Raw genomic sequence first — 25,682 nt, 5'->3', positions numbered from 1 at the left:
CTGATTATGATCTGCGCTGTGTATGAATACTTATCCACTTTTTCATGAGAAATTCTGTCCAAATTTCCTGTTTGTCATGATGACGTCTAAAGTCCCGCCAAAGGAAGTAGTCCCTTTTAGCAACTTGTTAGCGACTGCCGTTTTTAAGACACAATAAAGGTAAAAAAAAATCACAAGCGGGTTATAACTGGTGTGTTTTATGTCATAGATCAAAACGTGAAAATATTTAGAGGCTTTGTTAACCACAGACCTTATTTCAGGTGATTTAGCAAAAACCCATTCAAAAAACCCATAGACTTTAGGGCGATGGAACCGGAAGTCCTAAAATGCTAACTTGCTTCCGGGTTTTGCATACAAAAACACGTCATCTTTGAGGTACTCAATTCCTGACTGATAAAAATCAAGATCTGCCCAACATTTTTGTCTTGTTTGAGAAGCTGTTTAACTCAGATATACGTCACAATAGGGAAGAAAAGACTATCACAACTTTCGTTTCATGTCATCTTTAACATGGTGGCAGTGTTTACACAAATGGCCTCTGTAGTTACATTACAAGAAAACTGTTCACTACCAACTTTTTTTTTTTTTGGACATCCATGGTAGTACATGGTATTTTTGAAATACCTTTGACCACCACTTAAATATAGGTACTTGAATACTGTAATCATTCAGTACTATTAATCATATGCTACATTACTGTACCACTGTACCAACACTGTATTTTAGCCACTATTGTCATCAAAAACAATTTATACAAGATTAAGATGGAGATTATATACCATATTACAGGCTATTCTTTTACTGTTGTGTATTTGTATCTTTACTCATACACTTTTATTATAATTTTACAGTAGTAACAATAACTGTACTAACTATATAGTGTTTAATTGATTTATCTATGTACATTTATTTATATTTTCATTCTATAACTTGTTATGCTTTGTCAATAGCCTGAATGTAATGACTCGGGCTTTAGGACCCATCTGCACGCTGCTCCAGTCGTCCATGGCTTTGTATGTTTACAGTGAGAATTGTATGGCAGGAATTTTCTAACATCAAATATTTAAACATAATTTGCATCGATACAAAAGTCCCAATGGAGACAGAGATCCTGTGACACAGGTAAGCCACCAAGTAACTCACTCGGCTTCTTACGATAGTTGTATCATGTACAGAATCACACTTTTTGAAAGCAAAATGACTGTAACGGCGGCGGCTACTATGTTTCATTAGTTTATTTTATTTTAACGACTCAAGTGTTTGTTTTAATGCAGTTCTGCCGCTGCAGTAAACAAGCTTACATCGATGAATTGTGGGCTGTTCTTCATCAGCTTCAAAAGAGTGTTAAAACTTTCGCAGCGTTTTTGATAATCACTAAAAGTTTATAAAATAAACGTTGTACATATAACTAATGAAGTTTATATACACATATGATGCATTGAGGTTAACTCACTGAATCTGGGCGTTCTGTCTATTAAAATCACAAACTATGATTTCAATGCAGTTAAACCAGTTCTGTCGTGCTGTTCATTTCAAACTCGGTCATGAAATCATTACCAGATATTCATCTTTTGATAGTTTAAAATACTTTTTTTTCGTGGTCGTGTAAGTTTTCCTCTTAACTTGGACATATTTAACGCGGTGGGTTCGAGGTGCATTTGTGCCACACAATGACAAAGGCCCTAATATTAAAGTTACCTTTCAAACGTACTATAGTAACTGCCAACATAACACAGTTACTACTACAGTAATTAAGTAGCTACAATAAAACTGTGAGCATATATAGGCTAAACAATAAATAATGTCACAAACATTATGAAGACTTCGGTCATTAAAAGGACAATTTAGCTACCTTTCAGTAAAAGTTTAGCCTATTTGAAGCTCAAGAGGCCAAACTAAGTCTTATATTATATGCTTGATTTTCTGTTAATTTTCTGTGATGTTTATAATTTTCCAACGTTGTTACCAAAATTTGCATCATGTCTAAATACAGTTTAAAGCCCTTATTTTTGTGTTTTTGCAATTTTCTAACAGTAAACATTAGATATACTATAATAGAAATCAAGTTAGTTTAATTAGTTGAATTTATGATTCTCATGTCTTAGGAAAGTGACAATAATAGGGGCTGTAAAAATAGTGATTGTGTCAGTTTGAATAATTTAAGCCGTTTTTAGTATTTATTTGATAATAAATTGCTGAGCCATTTATTACCAACTTACAATTTTCAATCCATGTAGTGGACAACACAAAACGTTTTTCATGAATAACATTTTCTATTGCTTTCCCAGAAACAATGACAATTACGACAGCAACACAAAAACTCAAACAAAATAATAACATTATATGGATATATAAAATGAGAATGAGGGGAGCTGCATGTAACACACAATTAAATAGAGTTGCTCAAAACTTTCTACTCAGGTCTAGTATTATTTCCATTGTTAGAAATCACATAGATGGGCTGTTAAACTAAAGTAACTAATGCAGCATCACAGTCAGTGACAATGGAAAATGCATCAGACGGGGGTACACTGGCAGATAATCTATTATTGACCGTGGTTAATGTAACACCCACCCCGTGGATGCTTCGCTTTTGTCACATGAATAGCTCGACAGAATGACTCACTTCCTCTTCTCCATCAAACAGAAGCACTGGTGTCAAATGCAGCCTCGACAAGTGCTTTTTTTCTGGGTGGTTTTTCTACGTTCTGCTACAGGCCCACATTCATGCGACAGTGCAGCTGTGGAATTAGATGCTGAGTGTTTCATTGTTTATTATGATGGCTTGACAAATCACCAATGAGTATCTATGTATCTATCTATGTATCCATCCATCCAACTAGATTTGAAGCTGAGAAACTGACCATTGATAATGCTAATGCATAACTCTCTCCAGATATTATGGTCCTCTTTGGTCAGACTGATTGAATTGCTCAAACAAATAGCAATGTTGGAAGCGCTGCAAAACCACAATTTTCACACCATTTGGGGAAATCAGACTTTGAGTAGCTTGGTTACAATTGTCTGTACATACTATATTACAGTACTGACCATTTAACATGATCATAATTTATAATAATGGAAATTATGAAAAAAAATTCAACATTTTAAATTTTTTCCTTTGAATTTGACGTGAAATGATTTTGCGCGATTGGCCTTTTTTTTGCCTAATTTCTTCTAATTGTTTATTATGATGAAATGTAGATTTTTGTTTGTTTTGTGTGGTGTGTGTTTCAGTTATTTGGATGGAGTCCTCGCGGAGCACAGGGGGTCACTCCCGCGAGTACAAATTGGTGATGTTAGGAGAGGGTGGTGTGGGCAAAAGTGGTAAGTAATGGAGTTCTCTCTCCATCTCTCTCTTCTTCTCTCTCTTTTGTCTCTCTATTGTTTGTTACTTCTTTCTTTCTTTCAAATTCAAAGTCATATTTATCTCTACAGTGCTTTTCACACCACACAATAACATGTTTATAAGCAGCTTCACAGAAATTTATACTGTTATGTCTATGTTAATGCGTTAATGCTTTTAACATTTTTAAGTGATGATGTTGAGAAATATAAATTATGGCGTTAAACGGTTCATGAATTGAGAAATCAAATTTCCCTTGATCTTTTGACATATAAGAGGTCATTGTACTATAAAAATATCCTGTAAGTTTCAGAACTCAGAACTTCCTCATTAGTCCAAAAACAGCTTTTATTGAAACCAAGCTCAGAAAACGACTCGTTTCGGTTTTTATCACATCAAAAGACTGCATCTGCTGAAGAAGATCAACGCCTACTTCTACATCATTGCCTCTTTAGCCCTGCCCACTGATTTGCGCATGCCATGTAGCAGTAAATACGAGACAGATGCAAACACAGGATCACTCCAGCAACAAAACGATAGAGATGCCTCTGAGGTTTACAAGACGTTTTAAAGTGCGAAGTTGTGGAAAAACACAGTCTTTGCATTACCATCGTTGTGATCCTAACATTAAAGGTGGGGTAAGCGATATTTCAAAAACGCTGTTGGACATTGTTGATATTCGACATAAACCCAAACAAACACACCCCTCTCTTCATTGCTCTGCCTCCAAAACTCACCCTCCAATCCTAACCACCCTGCACAGAGACGGTCTTGAACCCCGCCCGAGTGAACTAACAATGACCCTAAACACTGCATTCTCTAGCGGTCGTCAGTGCACCTCTTGAGATAGGTTTACCTACACTACTAGCTACTAGCTGGCCTCTGTTACACACGAAAGCAAGAATGTATCACAGCTGACTCGCAACGAAATAATGCTTTGCGAAAAATAAAGCGCAGATTATGAACAAATGACAAGGAAGCACAAAAAATGAACATACAGTACACAATAGTAAATACAATCAAGAGTTTGTTGTTAGTCGCCAACAGCACAGCAGCTCCAGACAATCAGTGACACTCAAAACCTAGTTTTACTCTCGTGTGAAGCGGAATCAAAGCAGCCTCCGCGTCTGTTTTCAGGCCTTCCCGCTTAGCTCTCTCCAGCGCTGGAAAGCTTTTCTAATATTAACGCGGGTCCTAAAGATCTTGCCCAGTCATAACCCTTCATTCCACTGATATTCTTCAGAGCTGTTCTCTTTTGTATTGTATCTCATCTCTCTTCCTGCAGTCTTTCTTCAAATCTCCTTCTTGCTCGTTCTCTCTCCTCGACCGTCATAAGCCCCCTAATGCTGATTGGCTACACATTTGTTGTTGTTTGCTGGTGTGTCAGTTCAACTAACTTCCGAACAGTGTTTTTCAAATATCGCTTACCCCACCTTTAAAGGCAGGGTAGGTGATTTACTTTAGGGCTGCACAATGATTAATCACAATGAATCGTTTGCAAAATAAAAGTCTGTGTTTACGTAATATATGTGCGTGTTCTGTGTATAATATTCATGTATATATAAATACACACACATACATGTATATATTTAATAAAAATGTTATATTTATATATAAAATATTTATATTTATATGTAATACATTATATATATAAATATATATATTTATTTATAATTCGTCCAATACGATAGGATGTCCTACCTGTCTGTCAACGTATGTTTTTACATCTCGTGCACCCTGTTCACTCAGACATCATACGTCATCAGCGTGTTTCATGCTATTCAGAGTTAAGACAGAAGCTAGCACTGCAACCAAAGCAGCAGCCACATTTTACAGTTTTTATTAAAAATGTAAATTAGAATTCAATTTAGATGGATACAATGCAGTGTTTACTTTTAGCCCGTAGCCCGTGATCAAGTTGGAATTGACTTTACGCTGAATGTCACATGAACAAACAGGAGAACAGGTCTCATTGCATCCACTTGTCAAAGAAAGTGTAAATGGCAGCACAAACTGATGGCGATTTCTATGGACTTTTAAAGGGGGGGTATCACACACAGTTTCTGCCAATCTCATGTTAATCTTGAGTACCTATAGAGTAGTAGTGCATCCTTCATATCTCCAGAAAGTCTTTAGTTTAATCATGTTTATAAAAGATACATACGCTGTACCGAGTATTTCCGAAAACAGCCGAGCGCCTGGTGGCGTGTCCTGTGAGTAGAGCTAGAGTCACGAGTACGCGCAGCTTTTGTGTAGAGATCGTCTACAAGCTATCAATGGTCAGCTAAACAACTGTATTTAAACACGCAATACACCATCGCATTATCCATGGATAACTTTTGAATCACTATAATGAATATAGCGTATAGTGAATGATGAATAATGAATTTATGAATTCACTACGTTCGTGTTGTTTACATTATATGCACTTAGGCGCCTATTGCCAACAAAACAGACATTTAAAGCAGTTTTACTCACCACCTGCGGTTCCGACTCATGACCGGGATCATTACCGCTGTGACCGCTCCATCTTTCAGTCTCAAACGATCTGTAAATCCAGTGCCGAACTGGGCCTTGTTTATAAAACCATAAGCGCAGATCCTGAGGGCTCGAGCAGCCATGGAAAAACACGAGATATTCTCCATTCATTTTAACCAATAAAAAAGTGATTGCAACTATCAGTTTCTATGGTTATTTTAATAACAAATATCGAGAGCGCATCAATGTAATGCGTGAGAACAAATCTCTCAGCTCCACTGAACACTGGGTTCTTTGGGAAGCAAGGTTATCTTTCCCTCACAACCAAAAACACACTTCTTTGGTGACATTGTTGATTTCGTGCAGTCCTGTGACCTGTGCAGCGGAAGGAATTCCGCCCCCGTTTACGTCACTCAGGCCAATACTCGAAAAAAAAAGTCTGAATCCTGTAAGGATTTGGAAGAGAATTTTTGGAACAGAAATGCTCCGTCCTACGTCCAACTCATGTCAGAATACATGAAATAGCGTTATACCCCCCCTTTAAGGTAATCAGCTAACGATTTAAATATCTAAATGTCAGTGAGAAGAATAAAAATAAAAAACTTTCAATCTAAATATGCGATGGACATGGTTATGCACATCTTTGCTTGCTGCTTTGAAGATATCTAGAGTAAAACGAAGCACATACAAAAGACCTGAATCGGAAGCAATGCAACCTGTTATACAGAATATGGAAGTTTGTTGCGCATAACCCCCATTTGGTTCTTCTTGAGAAAAGTTTGGGCATCTCTGGTCTACTGTCTTTGACATCACAGTTCATAATAGGGTTTGGGAATGTATGTGTTCTTGTGGTGCCATCACCCAGTGTTTCCCATAAGCAAAGATGGCAGATTTGAAGCTGAGTAACTGACCATTGATAATGCTAATGCATAACTCTCTCCAGATATTATGGACCTCTTTGGTCAGACTGATTGAAATGCTCAAACAAATAGTAATTGAAAGTGCTGCAAAACCACAATTTTCACACTTCAACCTTTGTGTGGCTTGCTTATAATTGTCTATACATACTATGTTACAATACTGACAATTTAACATGATCATAATTTAGAATAATGAAATGTTATAATGTGAAATTTTAGAATAATGTGAAATGTTTTTGTGCGGCGTAATTTCTTCATGCTTTTTCATTGGGTTATTTTTGTCCATTCTCTTTAACTGCAGCCCATTATTGTGGTCAGACTGTGGGTTGGTTTACAGTTGTAGACATACAGTCCCAGGCAGGCAGACAATAAAAGTGTGGGTGTTGGCTCAGTGCTTCAGTCTGGTCGTTATGAAGGAGCAGGTGCCTAGCAACTTCCTTCCCCTCCAGGAGTCTGTTGTCTAGGAGATGAGCGGAGGTCACCTGGTGAGGATGCATGAGCTTTGCTCTCATTGTTTGAGAGTGCACTGCAGAAGGTTCTTTAGGGTGACTGATATTCTCTCTTTATATCGCTGTCTCCATGGGAACAGAGCAGAGAGCGCATACAGAGCAAATACATGCCGACAGCAGGGTGTGTTTGCTCCGCATGAGGGAGAAGGGGGAGATGTTTACACTCCTCTTGTTGAATTTCATGATACCACAATTATGTAAGAACTCTGCTTGTCTTTTTCTCTTTGTCTCGTAGCCATCATCATGCAGTTTATAAGTCACAGATTTCCAGAGGATCATGACCCTACTATCGGTGAGGAAATAACTAACATGCCCTCTTAACTTAACAACTAATTTCATATTGATATTTGCCTAGTTTCACAGACAAGGCTTAAGCCTAGTCCCAGACTAAAGTGCATGTTTGAGCTGTCTTAACTGAAAGCAACTTGCACTGACATATCTTAAAATATGTCAGTGGCTTTGGTTTGTCTCAAGAATGTTTTTTTATAAGGCACGTTTATAAAAGATACTTAAATGTACTAAATTAACTAAGGCCTACTCCAGACTTAATCTTAGCCCTGTCTGTGAAACCAGGCCATAGTGTAACATTTTTGTGACCCACTGGTATAGATGACCAAAGAATTTTCAGAAAGAATTACGATGAATTCACGATAACTGTCAAAAAGTGGGCCAGTGAATCTTAGTCTAGATGGACGACATATTTAATTTTATGTTGTAATACTTTCTGCTATCCAAGTTGAATGTGCAACCTGTTTGAAAACAGTCATTTTTTGATAGTGTCACAGAAATTACACACTTTATGTTTGAGGTGATGTCTAATTTATTTTTACAATGTAAATTGGGTTATTTTTTCAAGCCGTGTTTTTTGTATGTTTTTTTGCTATGTTTAATCTGTTTTCAAAGATTTTTTTAAGATTTTTCTTAAGTCTGTTAGCTGCTGTCTCTGTCTCATACATCGTTTAGAAGTTTGGGGTCGGTAAGATTTTGTATAGTTTTAAAAATAAGTCTCTAATGTTCACCAAGGCTGTATTTTATTCAAAACTACAATCAAATCAGTAATATTGTGAAATATTATTACAGTTATTATAAAAACATTTTTTATATGTATTTTAATTTAATCCTGTGATGGCAAAACTGAATTTTCAGTGTCACATGATTCTTCAGAAATTATTGTAATATGCTGATTTGCTGCCTAAGAAATAGTCATGATTATTATTGTCAAGGTTAAAGGTTAACAGTTGTGCTGCTTAATGTTTTTGTGGAAACTGTAATATATTTTGATGAATAGAAATATATTTTTTTAACATTTTAAATGTCTTTACTGTCACTTTTGATTCATTTAAAGGGGACCTATAAGGCCCCTTTTCAGCTCAAAATACCCCACATATCATTTATTATAGCTTGTCAAATTTTCCCCTATTTGGGTGTGAGCAAAAACATGCTGTTTTTGTGTGTGTCCCTTTAAATGCAAATGAGCTGCTGCTCCTGGCCCCCTTTCCAAAACAGCTCACGCTTCGGTTGCTCAACAACAATAAAGCTGGAGAATCTCACGCAGCCAAAATGATGATTGTCAGTAATGGTGTTCAGTCTTACATTGTTCAAACCGGAGTCAAACACTGATGGAGAGACTCAGGAAGAAGTCACAACTTTTAGAATGCAACTGGATGTTTCTGAATGGTTAGTGGATAAATTTATGTAGTTGCTGTGGAGTCGATTCAACTCATCGACTAGCATGTGCCATCATGTTAATCTTTTGTGCAAATCCAGCATTGAGTCGACCCTAGTTTGTGAAGAATTCTGGCGTAAAATGACGGCATGTTTAATGTTGTTGCGATCTCTCATCAACCACTGCATTATTTTCATGCATGTGTTTTTACTGTTCTTAGAGGATGCCTATAAAACGCAGATCCGCATTGATGATGAGCCAGCAAACCTGGACATCTTGGACACAGCAGGACAGGTAGGCAGGAGGGGTGTTGTGATAAAGATGAACACATGGAAAACAAGACAAGAATCAGACAGACACTGAAGTGCAAAATCCTCTGTTGTAAAGTGTAGTGAAGTCAAGTCAACTTAACACTCTGTTTTGCAGACAATAAGAAGGTCATTCTCCTTTAACAATATTTCTCACTTCCCTCTTTCTGTCTTCGTCTTTGCGGTTGTCACTTCACACGACACAAACACACACAGGCACAATGTTTCTCCTTCTGAGTCAGCCTTTTTTCCTCATTTGATCACTCAGCACTGTTATAAAATACATTAGTCATCTCATCACGAGTTAAATGAAAGTTTGCCTGCAGTATAATAATTGGATGTTTATGGTTCAATTGGTAACATTGTTAAAACATTCAAGGAATGTTTCATAATGCATCTGGCATAATGTCGATTACGACAGAAATCTTAAACCAGATGTTCATCTGCCTATAACAGTAGTTCCTGTTCAAGTAGCTGCTCTAATAATTAATATTTTTGTAAAGAAGAATTTACCCCATAAAGCCTACTATATCAAATTAATTGTAAAAATGTCCACCTTTACATCGTTGTAAACATGTCTTTTTGCAGTAAAATCTTTATCGATTTTTTTTTTTTTTAAGTAATGTAAGAATGGCTTTAATATCGTTAGTAATATTTCAAGATAAACATTTACTGGACTGAAGCAACTTAGGTTTACTTGATTATCCATACATCATTTTTTAGACTAATCATGTTAAAATGTTAGTATCAAATATGATACATCAGACTTTTGAGGAGCATTTATTTGTGAATCTTTCAATCATCATTGTATTGCATTTCACTATGTTTTGCCCCCCAAAATAATAACTACAAAGATTTGAGTACAAAACTAAGCATGTAACTGTCACAGTCAGTTGTTGCAAGGAAGATTCAGAAACGGACTTCAACTGAAAAAAGGATTTAATAACACAAGGACAGGTACAACCAAACAGAAGGCAAACAAAAGAACAGACAAAGAGTGCAGGGAAGTGAGTCCATTTAAAGGGAGAGATAATGAGGTTGTCCAGGTGCGGCGAATCCGTGATGATGGTGTGTTGATTTGGAAGTGCGTGCAGGTGTGAGACAGGGAGGTTGATGGGAGTTGGAGTCCGGGACAGAGGGGAACTGTGACAGTAACTTACTAAGACACATTATTGGCAGATATAAATTGACAGCTAATAATTATATTTATTTTATTAAAGTAGTCTGTTATAAAAATCTCATTGATTTACAAGCTGTCAGAATTTCATCTTATTTTTTGGCCATATAAATATCAGCAACTGCTGCAAATTTCATGTTAAAGGGTTAGTTCACCCAAAAATGAAAATTCTGTCATTTATTACTCACCCTCATGCCGTTCCACACCCGTAAGACCTTCGTTAATCTTCGGAACACAAATTAAGATATTTTTGTTGAAATCCGATGGCTCAGTTAGGCCTGCATAGCCAGCAATGACATTTCCTCTCTCAAGATCCATAAAGGTACTAAAAACATATTTAAATCAGTTCATGTGAGTACAGTGGTTCAATATTAATATTATAAAGCGACGAGAATATTTTTGGTGCGCCAAAAAAAACAAAATAACGACTTATATAGTGATGGCCGATTTCAAAACACTGCTTCATTAAGCTTCGGAGCGTTATGAATCAGCGTGTCGAATCAGCGGTTCGGAGTGCCAAAGTCACGTGATTTCAGCAGTTTGGCGGTTTGACACGCGATCCGAATCATGATTCGATACGCTGATTCATAACGCTGGATCTTGAGGCAGGAAATGTCATTGCTGGCTATGGAGGCCTCACTGAGCCATCGGATTTCAACAAAAATATCTTAATTTGTGTTCCGAAGATTAACAAAGGTCTCACGGGTGTGGAACGGCATGAGGGTGAGTAATTAATGACATTATCTTCATTTTTGGGTGAACTAACCCTTCAAAGCCTCTGAATAAAATTGAGGTGTTTATTTTTCCTGAGTTCCATATTCTCACTATATATCATACTATATGAGTCATAAAAGCCTGATGTAGCCAAACTTTTCTTTTAAGATTTTTTATATTATATTATTTGTCTAAAGGTTCAATAAACTGTCCCATTTACATTTTTTTTTACTATTATTTCATATGTTAGGTTTACAGGGTTAATATGAGATTCAGAAGCTCTAGAATGACTTCATTTGTAAATTAATTACTGTAAACATGATTTTTGTTGGTTTACAAACTGAGGGAAGTGTTGAAACTGTCTGTGGTAATTGACAACATGCCATATATGCTCTTGACTGAGCTGCATTGAACTCAGACATTTACAATTTATCAACTGATGTTGTCACATTCATGGGTAGGTGAATGAATAAGACCTCATGTATTTGTCTTAAACCAGGCGGAGTTCACAGCAATGCGTGATCAGTACATGCGAGCAGGAGAAGGTTTCATCATCTCGTACTCCATCACGGATCGCCGCAGTTTCCAGGAGGCACGGCACTTTAAGCAGCTGATCTACCGTGTGCGACGCACCGTGGACACCCCCGTTGTACTGGTGGGAAACAAGTCTGACCTGGTCCATCTCAGACAGGTGAGAAAATTTACCTGAAACCTCTGTACCTATAGAAATAAAGTGTTCATATAAATATTCACCCCCCTCAGATTCTTACGTTACGGAACCATGATGTATCCCATCGACACAAAATACTATAGACTATAAAATGATAGATATTTTTGGCAGCAGTTACAGAGCACTGCAGTGACGCCATATTTTTGTAGGCCAACCTTTAAGTTTCTCGACAAAAGTTTCTCAATGATGTTTCTCGATGACGTTTAATGTCCCAGACAACCTCTGTAGTCCCATTTAGACACTTGGTATCAACCGCTTTTTTAAAGGCAAGTAAAATCACAAGGTGTCACAAAGGTATTTTATGTTGTAGAATAAAACATGAAAATATCTTGACCTTATTTCAGGCATTTAACTAAAAACCCATTTTAAAAACCCACTGACTTTAGTTCAATGGAACTGGAAGTGCTAAAATGGAACCAATTTATGAGTTTTGGCCTACAAACAAAACAAAACAAATGGGACTTATTTCTTTTCTTATCAAGCTGGAAGGGTACAATTTATGAGGAGCAATTCAAACCATTCCACCAGTGCTTCGTATTAGATTATTTTATTTTGACTAGGACTTTAATCTTTTTAATTTTAAGTCATCTTTCAGAGTCATTTCCCTGAAGGTCATTTTTCCGTTCTCAGCTCCATCCATGTTCCTTCTGTCTTTATGATGTCTCCATTCCCTGCCAGAGGGAAGAATCCCTAATGCACAGTGCTGCCACCTCCATGCTTCACTGTAGGGATGATGTGTCATTGTGGTGTGCTCTGTTTGATATGCGCCAAACACAGTCTAGCATTGTGCTGTCTGAGAAGAACACAGACTCTTCCTAGTCTTCACATGCCTTTGGGCAAACTCTAGCCAAGATACAGTACCATAAATTCTTCACTCTTTCGTACAAGCTAGACAATTTCTGTCTTGGAAGAGTGTAACTTCTAAAGAGTTATTACACATTATACTTTTAACTTCTGTATTCTTGATAGCCTCTCTTACAAAGGTTCTTATTGGCTGTATACAGGATGTCTCAGTCTTTTCTCATTCACAGTTACAAGGTACTACATTTTCTCAGCTTTTTACAATAGGCTGCATTGGGCATTGGGATATATGAAGCCCTGGAAATATTCTTACATTCTTACTGTACCTTAACTGGTATTTTTCGAAAAACACTACACAACCAATTCTAGAACCGCCACCTCAATTCTAGAGTGTTCTGAGTGGTTGTGAGGGCATTGCTGTGTGGTTGCTAGATAGTGGTTGTGAAAATTAAATTAACCAAGGTTAATACATGCTGTGAAAGTATTTTATAGTACTCATATATATATATATATATATATATATTTTTTTTTTTTTTTACTTTTGTATATAGTATATACACACTGTAACTACCTTTCAAAATTTGAGGTCAGTGAGATTTTTTTAAATAAATAAAAACTTTGATTCAGCAAGGATGCAGTAAGTTGATCAAAAGTGACAGTAAAGACATTTATAATGGTATAAAAGATTTCTGTTTTCATTTAAAGGGGTCATGAATTGAGAAATCAAATTTTCCTGTATCTTTTGACATGTAAGAGGTCACTGTACTATAAAAACTTTCTGTAAGTTTCAAAACTCAAAACTTTCTTGTTAGTCCAAAAACAGCTTTTATCGAATCTAAGCTCAGAAAATGACTTGTTTCTGATTTTGTCACATTATGACGTAATAGTGCAAGGAAAGACCACGACGAAAGATCACCGCATCTTAGTGAGATGAGAAAGAGAGATAAGGGGCCCTATTTTAACAATCTAAGCACATGGTCTGAAGCGTAAGTGTGCTTAGGGTGTGTCCGAATCCACTTTCGCTAGTTTAAGGACGGGAAAAATGGTTGGCGTGCCTGGCGCATGGTCTAAAAGGGTTGTCCCTATTCTCTTAATGAGTAATGGGTGTGTTTTGGGCGTAACATGCAATAAACCAAACAGAGTCTCATCTCACATTCCCTTTAAAAGCCAGTTGCGCTCGCGCCATGGCGGATTCGCTATTTACATGCCTGAATTTTCAAGCGGAAAAAACTGAACGTTTCTCTATAGTGAGGAAACGGATCTGCTCATTCACGAGGTTAAAGCGCGTGAGCAGACCATCTACGGGACAAGCCGGATTCCACCAAAGCATTTTTATCTTTATGCACACAATAATAATCGTTTACATTGTAATCCTTTTATTTTTAATATTTGGCATGTTTGTGTGCTGCTGCGCGTCCCTGTGTGTGTAATAAGCAGAGTGTATGCGCGTTGTGCACCCTGCCTATAGGCACATATTACTTATGCGCTCTTTAAATAACAAAACAAATATTCCCATTTTGAGAGAAATATGTTAACTGCAGAGGCGTTGTGTGTAAACATGATGGTTATTGTAGTTCTAGACTAAATGTGAACATGCATTTACTCATCTCACTTGCACAAAAACATTCAGTATTCCTTAAAATGAATAAAAACAGTGAAATGCAATCTCAGAATTTTAGGCAAAACTGTAATAATTAAATATATTGAAATAATAACACAAATAAACTCCTTGTATTTAATCTCACTTTATTAACCAGTGTCTTTGCTGCTGACCTTCAATGATTTAATTCAACCATATTAATGAGTAAAAATTACTTTACACTAGATTTAGAAATAAGAGTGTTGAACTTCCTTCTCCTGTATCCTATTCTTCTTTAATCCAGAATGGCAGCACAGCTGAAAGGTTTGTTTGAGCTGCGCCCTCTACTGTACAGGCGTAAATATGCATTTCCTTCAGCCTTAAGGCTTATTCATTTCACTTTTGGTGTGAAAGGACCTTAACATTTTGTTGTTGTTATTAAAAAACAAACAAGCAAGCCCAGCCCAGGTGAGAAAAAGTAATGCAAAAGTAATGTAACACATTATTTTTTTTAAAATAAAAAGTAACTAAGTAAGGCAATTAGTTACCGTTTTAGGGAGTAACGCAATATTGAAATGCATTACTTTTAAAAGTAACTTTCTTGTGCTTCTTGAGTACTAAATCAGCATAATTCAATTAATTTAATGGCTGCTGAAAATTCATTTTTACCATCATAGGAATAAATTACATTTTAAAATATATTCAAATAGAAAACAGAGTTATTCAAATATAGTTATTTAAAATAAAAATACATTAAAATGTAATTAATATTTTACAATGTTACTTAACTTGTGTCCGAGTCTTCACACTTCTTCAAACTTGTCTTCACACTTTCAGGTGTCTGTCGAGGAGGGCAAACAGTTGGCGAGAGAGTTCCAGTGCCCATTTTTTGAGACCTCCGCAGCGTTCCGTTATTACATCGACGAGGTGTTTGCCGCACTGGTGCGTCAGATCCGCCAGCGTGAGGCCGAGATGGTGCGGGGAAGCGAGAGGAAAACCCGACGCAGCCATTCTTTCTGGAGTCGCCTTAAAGCCCCCTTCCATAAGAAACAGCAGTCCGAGCACTGAGAGAGAAGGGCATGCTGGGATACCCTGGCCTTCCATATGATGGTTCTCTCACCTACAGCTGTATTAGTCCCAGCTCTCTCAGATGGTTTGAGAACTGTATTTATAGTTCCTATTTGATTGTTTGCAATGATGCACTCCTAATCATTTCAGTTAGACCACAACCCTCACTGTGCAGGACACACGCACTCGTCATATGGGACGTGGGCTGATTTACTGATATTAGAGATTAAGAAAGAAATATTAAACTTGACAGTAGTTATTATTTTTTCTTTTTTGGACAGCATTATACTTTGTGAAAGTGAATGTCAGGGGGAATGTTGTACCTCATTTTAACTGATGGGAATGTAGGAAACAGGGCATGGAAGGATTTGCTACATGTGTTTTGAAAAGAATGAAGTGAAGAGAGGTAAGGTCATGTCAGGCACTTGTCAGAGATTTGCTTGCGGGAAAATATGAAGGTCAATTGAGTTTAAGAGAGCATGTTGTGCAGAGTAGAAAGAAAGAGCGAAGTGTGTGCAGAGGTGGGTAAATAAGCAAGGGTTTATGGTAGAAATATTAATCTACCAGTATAATGAGTACTGCAAATCATTCCTTTAACATGGCTGTAGTTTTGTTAGATGCATTTAAAAACCATGCTGTAGTTTTAAAATGAAAATGAGCATTTGATTTGCAACTCTTCTTTATAGCTTCTTTTAATAAACTACATCTCACAATAACATGTCCGGGTCATGAAAATAATGTCACAATGCAAAAATGCTAATAAAAAAAGCCATAATCTTCTTGAATCAAAATATAATTTATTATATTTTGATCTGAAATATGACTTGGACATGTTCTTGAAGGTTTCGTGAGATTCAGTCAATTGGGGTGCGCTTGATGTAAACAGCTGTATGAAGTAGCTGCAAAATACACTGTATGAATGACTATGTGAAATCTTGCTGAGCAATATTCAGGTCCACCTTTAAGCACATTAACACACTTACCAACTTGATTACGATGCAAAGCAAAATTGTTTCCTTTTTACACAAGGTCATTTTTATTCCAATGGTTTCTGTAGTCAGTGTCGGAAATGAAACGCCTTAATGTGGCTTAGGAAGGCGAGTCCTTATGTGGATTTCCTCGTACACATGCTGTGCATTTACTACGCATCAAATTTGAATGGTATGTCTGTTCATTTTGGCATTTCATGCAAATTCATGTCATTATTTTTCTTGTGATTATTAGATTTTATTTTTTATTTTTAACCAGAATGGTTTTACTATATTTCCTTTATTTATTGTCATCTGAGATTGTCAAATAAAATTCACTTTACCAATCTATTGAATGGTCTGATTATTATAATTAATATTAATATTTATACTAGTTATAGTTATGAACTGTAATATTAAATCTATACCTTTTAATTTTTGGCGACCCCTGGTGGGTATTTTTTTATTGTTAGTCGCTAGAAACTGACAGTAAGTTCATAAAGCTTTTGTTGTCGTTACATATTAAAGTTTTATAATTTCATACAAAATAAATAGGCAATTTCCAGGTTAACTTCTTGCCATCTCTGACATCTCAAACACATTTGTCATAATGTGACTCACCGTGTTATTCAAGGACAAGTTCATAGTACGATTTCAGTTTATCCAAACGCGAACAGCGTGTCCCTCTTCAGCTGCCGTTCACGGATGAACTGTCAAAGCGACAAAAACATCAAGTGCAACAGAGCAAGTATGCTACATAATTCCAGTACCAGACGACACGCAAGAGTACGTATTGTCTGAATAAATCAAGGGTCTTCACGGTCAGCTTGTTTAACCTGTATCTGGCGACGTGAATATCAGTGGATACGCGCGTGAAGGACGCACAGGCCAAGTGTGTGTATGATGGAGTCGTGGGTGAGATTCAGCGCGCAGAGTCAAGCCAAAGAACGCGTGTTCAGGTACACAAACACTCACTGCATGCATGTTTACAGTACTACCACTACATGCGCCACATGAAAGTGCTGCACTGAAAGCTGGAGTCATTATAGAAATAATACAGTTTTTTTTCTCCCCCAACTACCTCACAATTAGTAATACTAACAACAAAGCACATTGATATTCACATGCTTTTGGTGATGGTATTTATTGAAGTGCCTCTGAATACCATGTAAATATGGTATATGGATATAAAACTAAGTATCATGTCAAAATTACCACCTTATATACTTTCATGTTTATAATTATACTATAAAAGCAATGTTTACAAAGAAAGAACTAAAATATCACCAAACATTTGAGCGCAGATTCCACTTTTATGTTATCTACGTTAATGCAGAGGTTTTCAAACTGGGGTCCACGAAAAAGTTCAGAGAAAAATATTGTAAAAAAACTGTTAATAATAATAAAACCAAGCTATTTTACGTGTCATTACAGTGTAATTATACATGTAAGTACTGAGTAATATTTATTAACAACGTACTTACTATTGGGTTTGGTTTAAGGTTATTTGCATGTAAGTGTGTGTACATATGTAACAAGGAAACACACTGTAAAGTAAAGTGTTACCTAAAACCAAATAATTATTACAAAATAAACAAGTTACAGAATGTGATATTATTGCAGGTTTATTCAGATTTCTAATAACTGGTTCTGCTCATAAGTTTAAATACCTCTTACTCCTTGGAGGTTGTAAACATTTGAATTGGATGATCGGGGTAAATTGTAGGCCTACTTATTTTGTCTTTGGGGAAACATCTTAGGTAGATTCTGAAGGGTAGTCCTTAATAAAAAAAAAAAAAATCTTTAAATAAAATAAGAAAAGTCAAAATCATACCTAGTCACTGTTGGGAAATAGTCAAAATATGCAAAAGATGCTAGAAAACCAATGAATGTGCGGGACCTGGAGGATTTTTCTGAAGAACAGTTCTCAGTTTAAAGGGTTAGTTCACCCAAAAATGAAAAATCTGTCATTAATTACTCACCCTCATGTCGTTCCACGCCCGTAAGACCTTCGTTCATCTTCGGAACACAAATTAAGATATTTTTGATAAAATCCGAGAGGTATCCGTCTCCTCCATAGACAGCAATTTAACCACCACTTTCAAGGTTCAGAAAGGTACTAAAGAAATTGTTAAAAAAAGTCGACGTGACTGCATTGGTTCAACCTTAATTTTACGAAGCGACGAGAATACTTTATTCAACGATATTTTCTCTTCTGTCATTTTCGTACGCTGTTTACGTCCTGCGCTTCCAGGTTATTCGTCCGAACGCCGGCTCAGTATTGGCCGATGCTGTTCACATGAGCAGCACGACACATGCATGTGATTCTGACGCAGGAGCCAGCCAATTATGAGTCGGCATTCTGGACTATGTTTTAACATCTGTTATGTAAAACGGCTTATTCAGGACGGTACAAATAATACAACATAATTTTTTTGATGATTTTTAAGTATTATTAGCATCTTGCATATACTTCAAGGGGTATGGAAACGTATGAGCACAATTGTAAATGAATAGTTAATAATATGGTCCCTTGCAAAGGGAACATCATATTTAGGGGACCGTGGCATCATAAAGTTTGAAAACCCCTGATCTAATGCTAAAATATTCATACATTTGTAAGGATGTAACTGTCCAAATACATGTTAGTGCAGTGTACTTGCTCATTTTCAATAATTAATTGTGTCTGAACAGGGCTGCCCAGTATGCCTGCACACTGCTGGGTTACACGCTGCAGAGAGGAGGAGCGAGAGCAGAGCTGCTGAGCACTATTAAACAGCTGGAAGCTCACATGAGCCTGACCAGAAAATGTACGTTTGGGCTCTTCTGCCAAAGGCAATGGTCAGAAGATTCGGTGTTAGGCACAACTGGCTCTCTTTTGACTTGTGGCTTTTGATAAGAGAATTTGAATTGACAGGATGCTGGATTGGAATGGCAGGGGTGGAATTTATTGAATTGCAGTTTAAAGAAATTCAACTTAATCACATATTTTCATAAGAGAAAGTAGAAATGCAAATTTGCTGCAAAATATAAATAATTACATAATTAACCCTCAGAGACGCAGCATAGCAGTAAATGGTAAAAGTGAATATCATTGCTTGGGTCTCTGAGGGTTAATTTAGACTGATTATGCCTACTAATATTAATATTAATAAAGTGGTTCCATAAAGTGGCCCCTTTTGGCTAATCTATTTTTACTCACAGAATCTATTTATGTTAATATGGCTCATTGTATGATTGATACAGTCTGTCTGTGTGTTTGTCTCAGTCATGCGGTTAGGGAACTCTGCTGAAGCTCTGGAAGCAGCGAAACGCACTGTGCATCTGTCCGACTGTGTGCTGCGTCTCTGCATCACAGTGGCCCATTTGAACAGAGCAATGTATTTTGCCTGTGATAATGTACTCTGGGCCGGCAAAACAGGACTGCTGCCTGAACTGGACCAAAATAAATGGAGCCAGAGGTCGTTTAGGTGAGTGCTAGTTTCATTTGTTTTCTTTGCAAAATTAACTTTTTAAACAATTTTGTATTATGTGAATAAAATAAAAGTAAAAAAAAAAAAAAATTTAATCAGTCACTATAACAGTATCAGACTTTTTTGATATTTTTGATATATTTTTACTAGTGGGTGCAGGACACTATAGTTCATTTATGTAAGTGAGGATAGCAAAATAAATTAAACTGTGACATATTATACCCAAAAATTCTTCACACAGTTGACTACCAGTAAAATTGATAAAAATTTGGAACCAAAAATTATTCGGACACTTTGACCTGACCATGTTTTGCTTAAGTGTTATCTGACATAATTAAGATTATTTTTTTCTGACACAGTTTAACTTTGAGATCTTGTCATATTTTATTACCATTTTTTTTAAAACTATAGTGAATAAACTGTATTAATGAATGAAATGTTCAAGGTGTCTGAATAAATTTTGGTTTGACTGTATATATATATATAATATATACAAATACACACATTTATATATATATATATATATATATATATATATATATATATATATATATATGTGTGTGTGTGTGTGTGTGTGTGTGTGTTTATTCATTTCTATTTTAGTTATTTTAGTTTTAGTTTTAGTACATCAGGATAAGTTAAAAAATGAGAAATGTTGCCTTGGCTCACTTAGCTGAAATAATATATATATTTTTTAATATATATTTTATTTTATTTCGGTTAAAGTTTATTTTATTTCAAGTAATGAAAATGTTTTTATGCTTTTAGTTTTATTTAACTATAATAATAATAAAATATATATATATAAACACACAGGCACACGCATACTCACATTAAATTAGATTTTACAGGTGAAAATTTGATTAACTTCTGTGAATGATTTTGCATCACCCATCAATTTATGTACTAAAATGTTTTACTAACAATATATGGAGATGGTTGCATATATATTTTATTAAAGTACAATTTAATAACCTGACTTTCTCTCACTTCCTATAAACAGATACTATTTGTTCGCTCTCATACTCAATTTAACGCGAGACGCGTATGAAATCCGTCTTCTGATGGAGAGAGAGTCCCGCAGCAGTTCAGCTAAAAGCTTTAACTCCAGTCCGTCCCCTCTTACGCCGACCTCAGAGAACGGAGAGTTCCCTTTAACCCCGTCTCCTTCCTCAGCGATGTCTCCACTGCCGCCCCTCCCGATGCTCTCGGCCAAGCTCAACAAGCAGTTCCGTCTCTTGATCACAGTGCTGCGCAACAACCCTCCGCTGCTCCTGGACCTTCTGAAGAACCTGTGCGACGTGTTCATACCGCTAGACCGGCTGGGTCTGTACCCCACGGGGTCGGGCTTTGTGGGGGCCTGCGGCCTCACGTCCTCTATCCTGTCCATTCTCACTATAGTTCACCCCTGGCTCAAACTCAAGCCCTGAGTGACATATCAGAGCTACATATCCTGTTGCTTTGTTTCTAAAGAGAACTTCTCTTGAGGTTGTGTAGATAGTGGAAAGAAGAATGTTTGCCCCTTCATTCCAGTTTAATTGCACATTCAAAACTGTTTCTTCTATGTGTGGAAAGACTTAAAACAAGATCTGGCCTAATCTGATTAAAACAAGCAAAAAAGCCTTGTTTAACAGTTATTCGAGTCTGTTTAAAGTAATGTAAGTCTGAAAATGTCCTAGTCTGTCACTGTATAGTGGTGTAGTTTTCAGTATGGGATGTTCTAGTGTAGTAAAAGCACGGAACAGCACAGAACTACAAATAGTACACTTACTATACTTACTCAGAATTATAATTATTTCTCTTGAGATTGAACCACATAAAGAAATGTCATGTTTCATCCCAAAATTAATGAAAATCTGCATAAATTAAATTAACTGTAGTACAATAAATCCTACCATGAATTTTATAAATGTAAAGCGCAAAAGAAACCTTGAGTAAGACCTTTAGGTTTCATTCTGTTTAAGCCATATATATATATATATATATATATATATATATATTTTTTTTTTTTTCTTTAGATTTTGGGGTTAAAAATCACACACAGTTTTCATGAGATTCATCCTAAATTACATTTTGTGTCATAAACTGTGCTTATCAAACACTATTGTACAATGATACTTTTCAGTTCAGAAACGGAAAAATTCAATTTTTGATCCAATAGATTATTTCTAAATCTATATCTCTGTTTAAAGCCGTGTCTTGTGTTTCACTTCCTGCAGTTGTGAACCTCTGCAATTTGTTACCAAACTCATTTCAAAACTAGGAGTTTACTTTTTTTTCAGTGATTAATGAAATATCAACCAAAAAAGTTTTGGGAAATGATCTAATAATTTAGGTTATTGCATAATTTATCTCATAACTGACTAAAATCTGCATCTTTAATGTATGTATATGTGACCTATAGACTTTTATGGTACTTAGCCATATTTTGAAACTTCCTAAATGTTAATGCTATGCATCACTGGGGTTACTGAATGTTGACATGATGGAGCTGTGAATCTAACTTTTGAAATAAATAATGCCTTGAATTTTATTCTTCTGTGCTCTGATTTTTCCTAGTTTTCCTTGTGAGATCCTTAGGATCTCAACCATTTTATACAACGTTAGTAAAAGGTGAGTGGAATCAAAGTTCCTTGAACTTTCTGGCAAGAGTCAAGGCTGCCATTTTAAGTTCATCAATGATTAATCTGTGCTTGTGTTGAATCACTCATTGTGCAGCGTTGCCATTTCTTGCTATACTGCATCTGAACACTAGAGGGAAACAAAACTCAACATTTACTACCGGAAACATGAAATCGTTTCATTAAGGCAGCAGCTTTCTGTCAAGGAAATAAGATAAATACACAAAATAGCGGCAACCAAAGAGTTTAAGTACTCAAATACTTTTTTATTTTATTTTTTTTTTTATGTCAAATGAACATTGCTAAGTGCGAAAATGTAGACTTTATGAAAACTGCTACAAGTGTTTAATGTTGATCACATGCTTATGCATTGTCCTTATAGTAGTTTGTAATGTAGGCTATGTGTTTAATGGCACAGACTGAAAGTACATTCCCTCCTGCTGTGAAAGAGCGGCGGTGGGGGTCTGTCCTTTCCTCCTACTCTCTCATTAGCTACATCACACTGATTCAGATGCTCTGTGTCACTCCCACATGGCTGCATTTGTTTGCATTACCCCCCAGCCCCCTCGTTCTCTCTATCAGGATCAAAATCACTTTTAATTATCCAGTAGCCTACATGTTTGCTGTACTGGACAGCATGTAGATTCTCAAGAGAGGGCGTTGGTGGAGCAGTTATATGAGATGCTAGATACACATGTCTGTTAGTTTTTGTATTGATTTTGAGTGTTTTCAGTAGGAAGCTTATGACATAAATGATGACCAGAATGGGAAGGGGGTAAGAGTGGTCATCAAATCCACCCACAGTCACCCACAGGCAGCTTTCTGATGCTTTCTTGACTCTCTCTCTCTCGCTCTTAAGGCTTCTGTTTATTTCTCATTCTACATCCTTTCTGATCAGACTATACATTTTATAGTTTTTTTTCTTTTCCTCTTTTTACTGGTACATAAACGGACCCTCTTTATTTTAAGTGTCTTGACTATATATTAACATTTAAATTAATCATATGATACAGTGAACTTATTGTCACTACAAACCTGTCACTAACCTCTTCTGAGGCCTTTCACCTCAAAAGTGGCAAAAGTGTTTTGCAATACAACATGTATGCAAGTACATTTTACCAAACAATTTTTTTTTTAATTTTTTTATTCAAGTACATAAGTTAAAGACACCTAACATAAAGTGGGACCAAATAAACTTTTATCTTGTTAGGCTCCCAAAATGTGGTAGTCATGGAGACACTGAATGTGATTAAGATCAGCAAAAAGACATCCAGTGAGGTACAGGTCTGAGTCAGACATTTGCACCCCACCAACAAAGATCTGGACACACACAGTGCCCCAGACAGTAACATTAAACCAGGACCCACACCACTTTTGATAGAGAGAGGATGAGTATGTTTGGCTTATGCCAACAGTGCATGTCTTTTCATGAATCTGTGCCAAGAGCCTATAGTGTTAATAGACAACTGATTGTCTCTGAACACCTTCTGAACAAGCTCAAGTTTGACCTCTAAAACCAATCACATTATTGCCAAACAAGGTGGTCTATCAAAAAAATAAAAAATAAAATAAATACTGTCTCTTGCAAATGGTCATTAAAAAGATGTGTTTGACAGTGATTAGAAATACAATAGCATGGACTTAAGGCTACAAAGCTGCAATTCTGAAAATTAATTTTAAGATCCTAAAAGATCCAGGAAATTAATATCAATTCAAAATTTTTTCTAGTTATGCTCAGTTCTGAATTATTCAATCAATTGCTCTTTATCAGTGCAATATCTATAAAATGGAGGACATTCATTCTCTGATATTATTTTATGTTTTGTTTTGTTTTATTGTTTTTGTTTGTTCGATTGTTTACATACACATTTTACAAATCCTTCTCCAGTTATCATAAAGGACTAAATTCATGGACACATCATGAAAATTTCATGGAAAAGTTTACAAGTTATGGAAATCATTTTTTTCCTACTTATGCTCGGCTCTAAATTATACTATTGCTTAGAAATTGTACTTTATCAGTGCTAAGTCTATAAAATAATATTTATTCATTTACTTACTTCAATACATACATACACATTTTACAAATCATAAATGACTAAAATCATGGATAAGTCATGGAAATAACTAAGTCTAATGTTAAGATTCTAAGTTTAAATAAAAAAGTTATGGAAATCAAATAAGTTAGAGCTATATATATATTCTAGTCATGCTCAGCTCTAACTTATTTAATCAGATAGGAATTTTTCTGTCTATCTATCTGGGGGAGTCGTAGCCTAATGGTTAGTGAGTCCGACTGGTAACCCAAAGGTTGCTGGTTAGATTCCAGCACCTGCAGGAAATGACCTTGCTGGTTTGGGTTAAATGCAGAGGACAAATTTCGAGTATGGGTTACCATACTTGGCCTTCACGTGTCACTATCTATTAGTTAAATCTACTCTGCTCAGAGGTCCCACTCTTTATAGTGTTAAAATTAACGCTGAAGCAGAGTTAAAGTTAATGAGATAATTAAGAGATTAATTAAGTGATGATTGAGCAGTATTGATGAACACCTGCTGTTAACAAGCAAAATCACTGAAAAAATGAGAAACACAATAACTACAACTTTTTCTGGAAAGAATTTCAGAGTCACTGTCCTTCCCATGAGTATTCCCTACCAAAGATCATTTTACGATACACTTCTTTGACTGGATTTCCCCACATCACACTGTATATTGTGCTATAAGGTCATATTATCTATCCCTCCTGAACAATAATCGGCCCTGAGGTCTGTGGTTTATCTTTTGTCAAGAGCTGATTCATACAGAAAGTGTTTCAGTGTACGGATCATGTGTCTTTATTATGCACACAATCCTATCAGATGTGTGAGGTGATTAAGATCAGCCCTCATGTCCTGTGCTTTATGAACCGGATACGTGCTGCAGGGGTGAGTGGGATACGGGGGGAGAGGGGAGGGCACAGGTCGTGCTTGACATTCTGTCATCTCAATGCAGAAGATAAACAGAGCGCTGTGGCATTATCAGGATGGCATTGTGCAAAACTCGGTATGACAAAGGGGACATTCAGCTGATCTAGATACATCAACAGTATCACCATCCTGGAAATGTCAACATGTCATGTTTATGGTTTATATAATATAGTTTGTGCATAGGGCATATCTTGTTTATATACATTATATTCCATTATATAAGTCATTCATTATATACTTAAGATTACAAGGTACACTATCGTTCAAAAGTTTGGGTAGTTTCAGTAGAAATTAATGCTTCTATTCAGCAAGGACACATTACATTGTTCAAAAGTGGCAATAAGTAACTGTCACAG

At 36.2% G+C, this 25,682-nt stretch overlaps 2 protein-coding genes across 3 annotated transcripts; both read left to right on the top strand.

Annotated features, from left to right (window-relative positions):
- The first annotated feature begins 956 nt into the window (after positions 1–956).
- On the top strand, positions 957–16,615 carry rit1 (Ras-like without CAAX 1). 2 transcript variants are annotated; one of them, XM_051871808.1, is made up of 6 exons: positions 957–1,122; positions 3,238–3,327; positions 7,489–7,545; positions 9,140–9,213; positions 11,618–11,809; positions 15,066–16,615. In XM_051871808.1, the coding sequence occupies exons 2-6, from the start codon at positions 3,246–3,248 to the stop codon at positions 15,294–15,296; spliced, it is 636 nt and encodes a 211-aa protein (XP_051727768.1). In that variant the 5' UTR covers positions 957–1,122; positions 3,238–3,245; the 3' UTR covers positions 15,297–16,615. The 2 variants fall into 2 exon arrangements, with proteins under 2 accessions (XP_051727768.1, XP_051727769.1); XM_051871809.1 differs by lacking the exons at positions 957–1,122; positions 3,238–3,327; positions 7,489–7,545 and adding an exon at positions 7,564–8,930.
- Positions 16,616–16,933: 318 nt separating this feature from the next.
- pex11b (peroxisomal biogenesis factor 11 beta) lies at positions 16,934–22,270 on the top strand. Its single transcript, XM_051871800.1, has 4 exons — positions 16,934–17,223; positions 18,959–19,074; positions 19,533–19,734; positions 20,741–22,270. The coding sequence occupies exons 1-4, from the start codon at positions 17,165–17,167 to the stop codon at positions 21,165–21,167; spliced, it is 804 nt and encodes a 267-aa protein (XP_051727760.1). The 5' UTR covers positions 16,934–17,164; the 3' UTR covers positions 21,168–22,270.
- Positions 22,271–25,682: the final 3,412 nt, after the last annotated feature.

Source organism: Ctenopharyngodon idella, chromosome 19, assembly GCF_019924925.1.
Source record: "Ctenopharyngodon idella isolate HZGC_01 chromosome 19, HZGC01, whole genome shotgun sequence".
Classification (NCBI taxonomy): domain Eukaryota; kingdom Metazoa; phylum Chordata; class Actinopteri; order Cypriniformes; family Xenocyprididae; genus Ctenopharyngodon; species Ctenopharyngodon idella.
This window is presented reverse-complemented; position numbering and strand designations above follow the sequence as displayed.

Coding starts and splice junctions, on each gene's coding strand:
- rit1 (XM_051871808.1), top strand. CDS start 3,246: ATGGAGTCCTCGCGGAGCACAGGGGGTCACTCCCGCGAGTACAAATTG. Junction 9,214..11,617: donor TCTTGGACACAGCAGGACAG/GTAGGCAGGAGG, acceptor GTCTTAAACCAG/GCGGAGTTCACAGCAATGCG. Junction 11,810..15,065: donor ACCTGGTCCATCTCAGACAG/GTGAGAAAATTT, acceptor TCACACTTTCAG/GTGTCTGTCGAGGAGGGCAA.
- pex11b (XM_051871800.1), top strand. CDS start 17,165: ATGATGGAGTCGTGGGTGAGATTCAGCGCGCAGAGTCAAGCCAAAGAA. Junction 17,224..18,958: donor GCCAAAGAACGCGTGTTCAG/GTACACAAACAC, acceptor GTGTCTGAACAG/GGCTGCCCAGTATGCCTGCA. Junction 19,075..19,532: donor CATGAGCCTGACCAGAAAAT/GTACGTTTGGGC, acceptor TGTTTGTCTCAG/TCATGCGGTTAGGGAACTCT.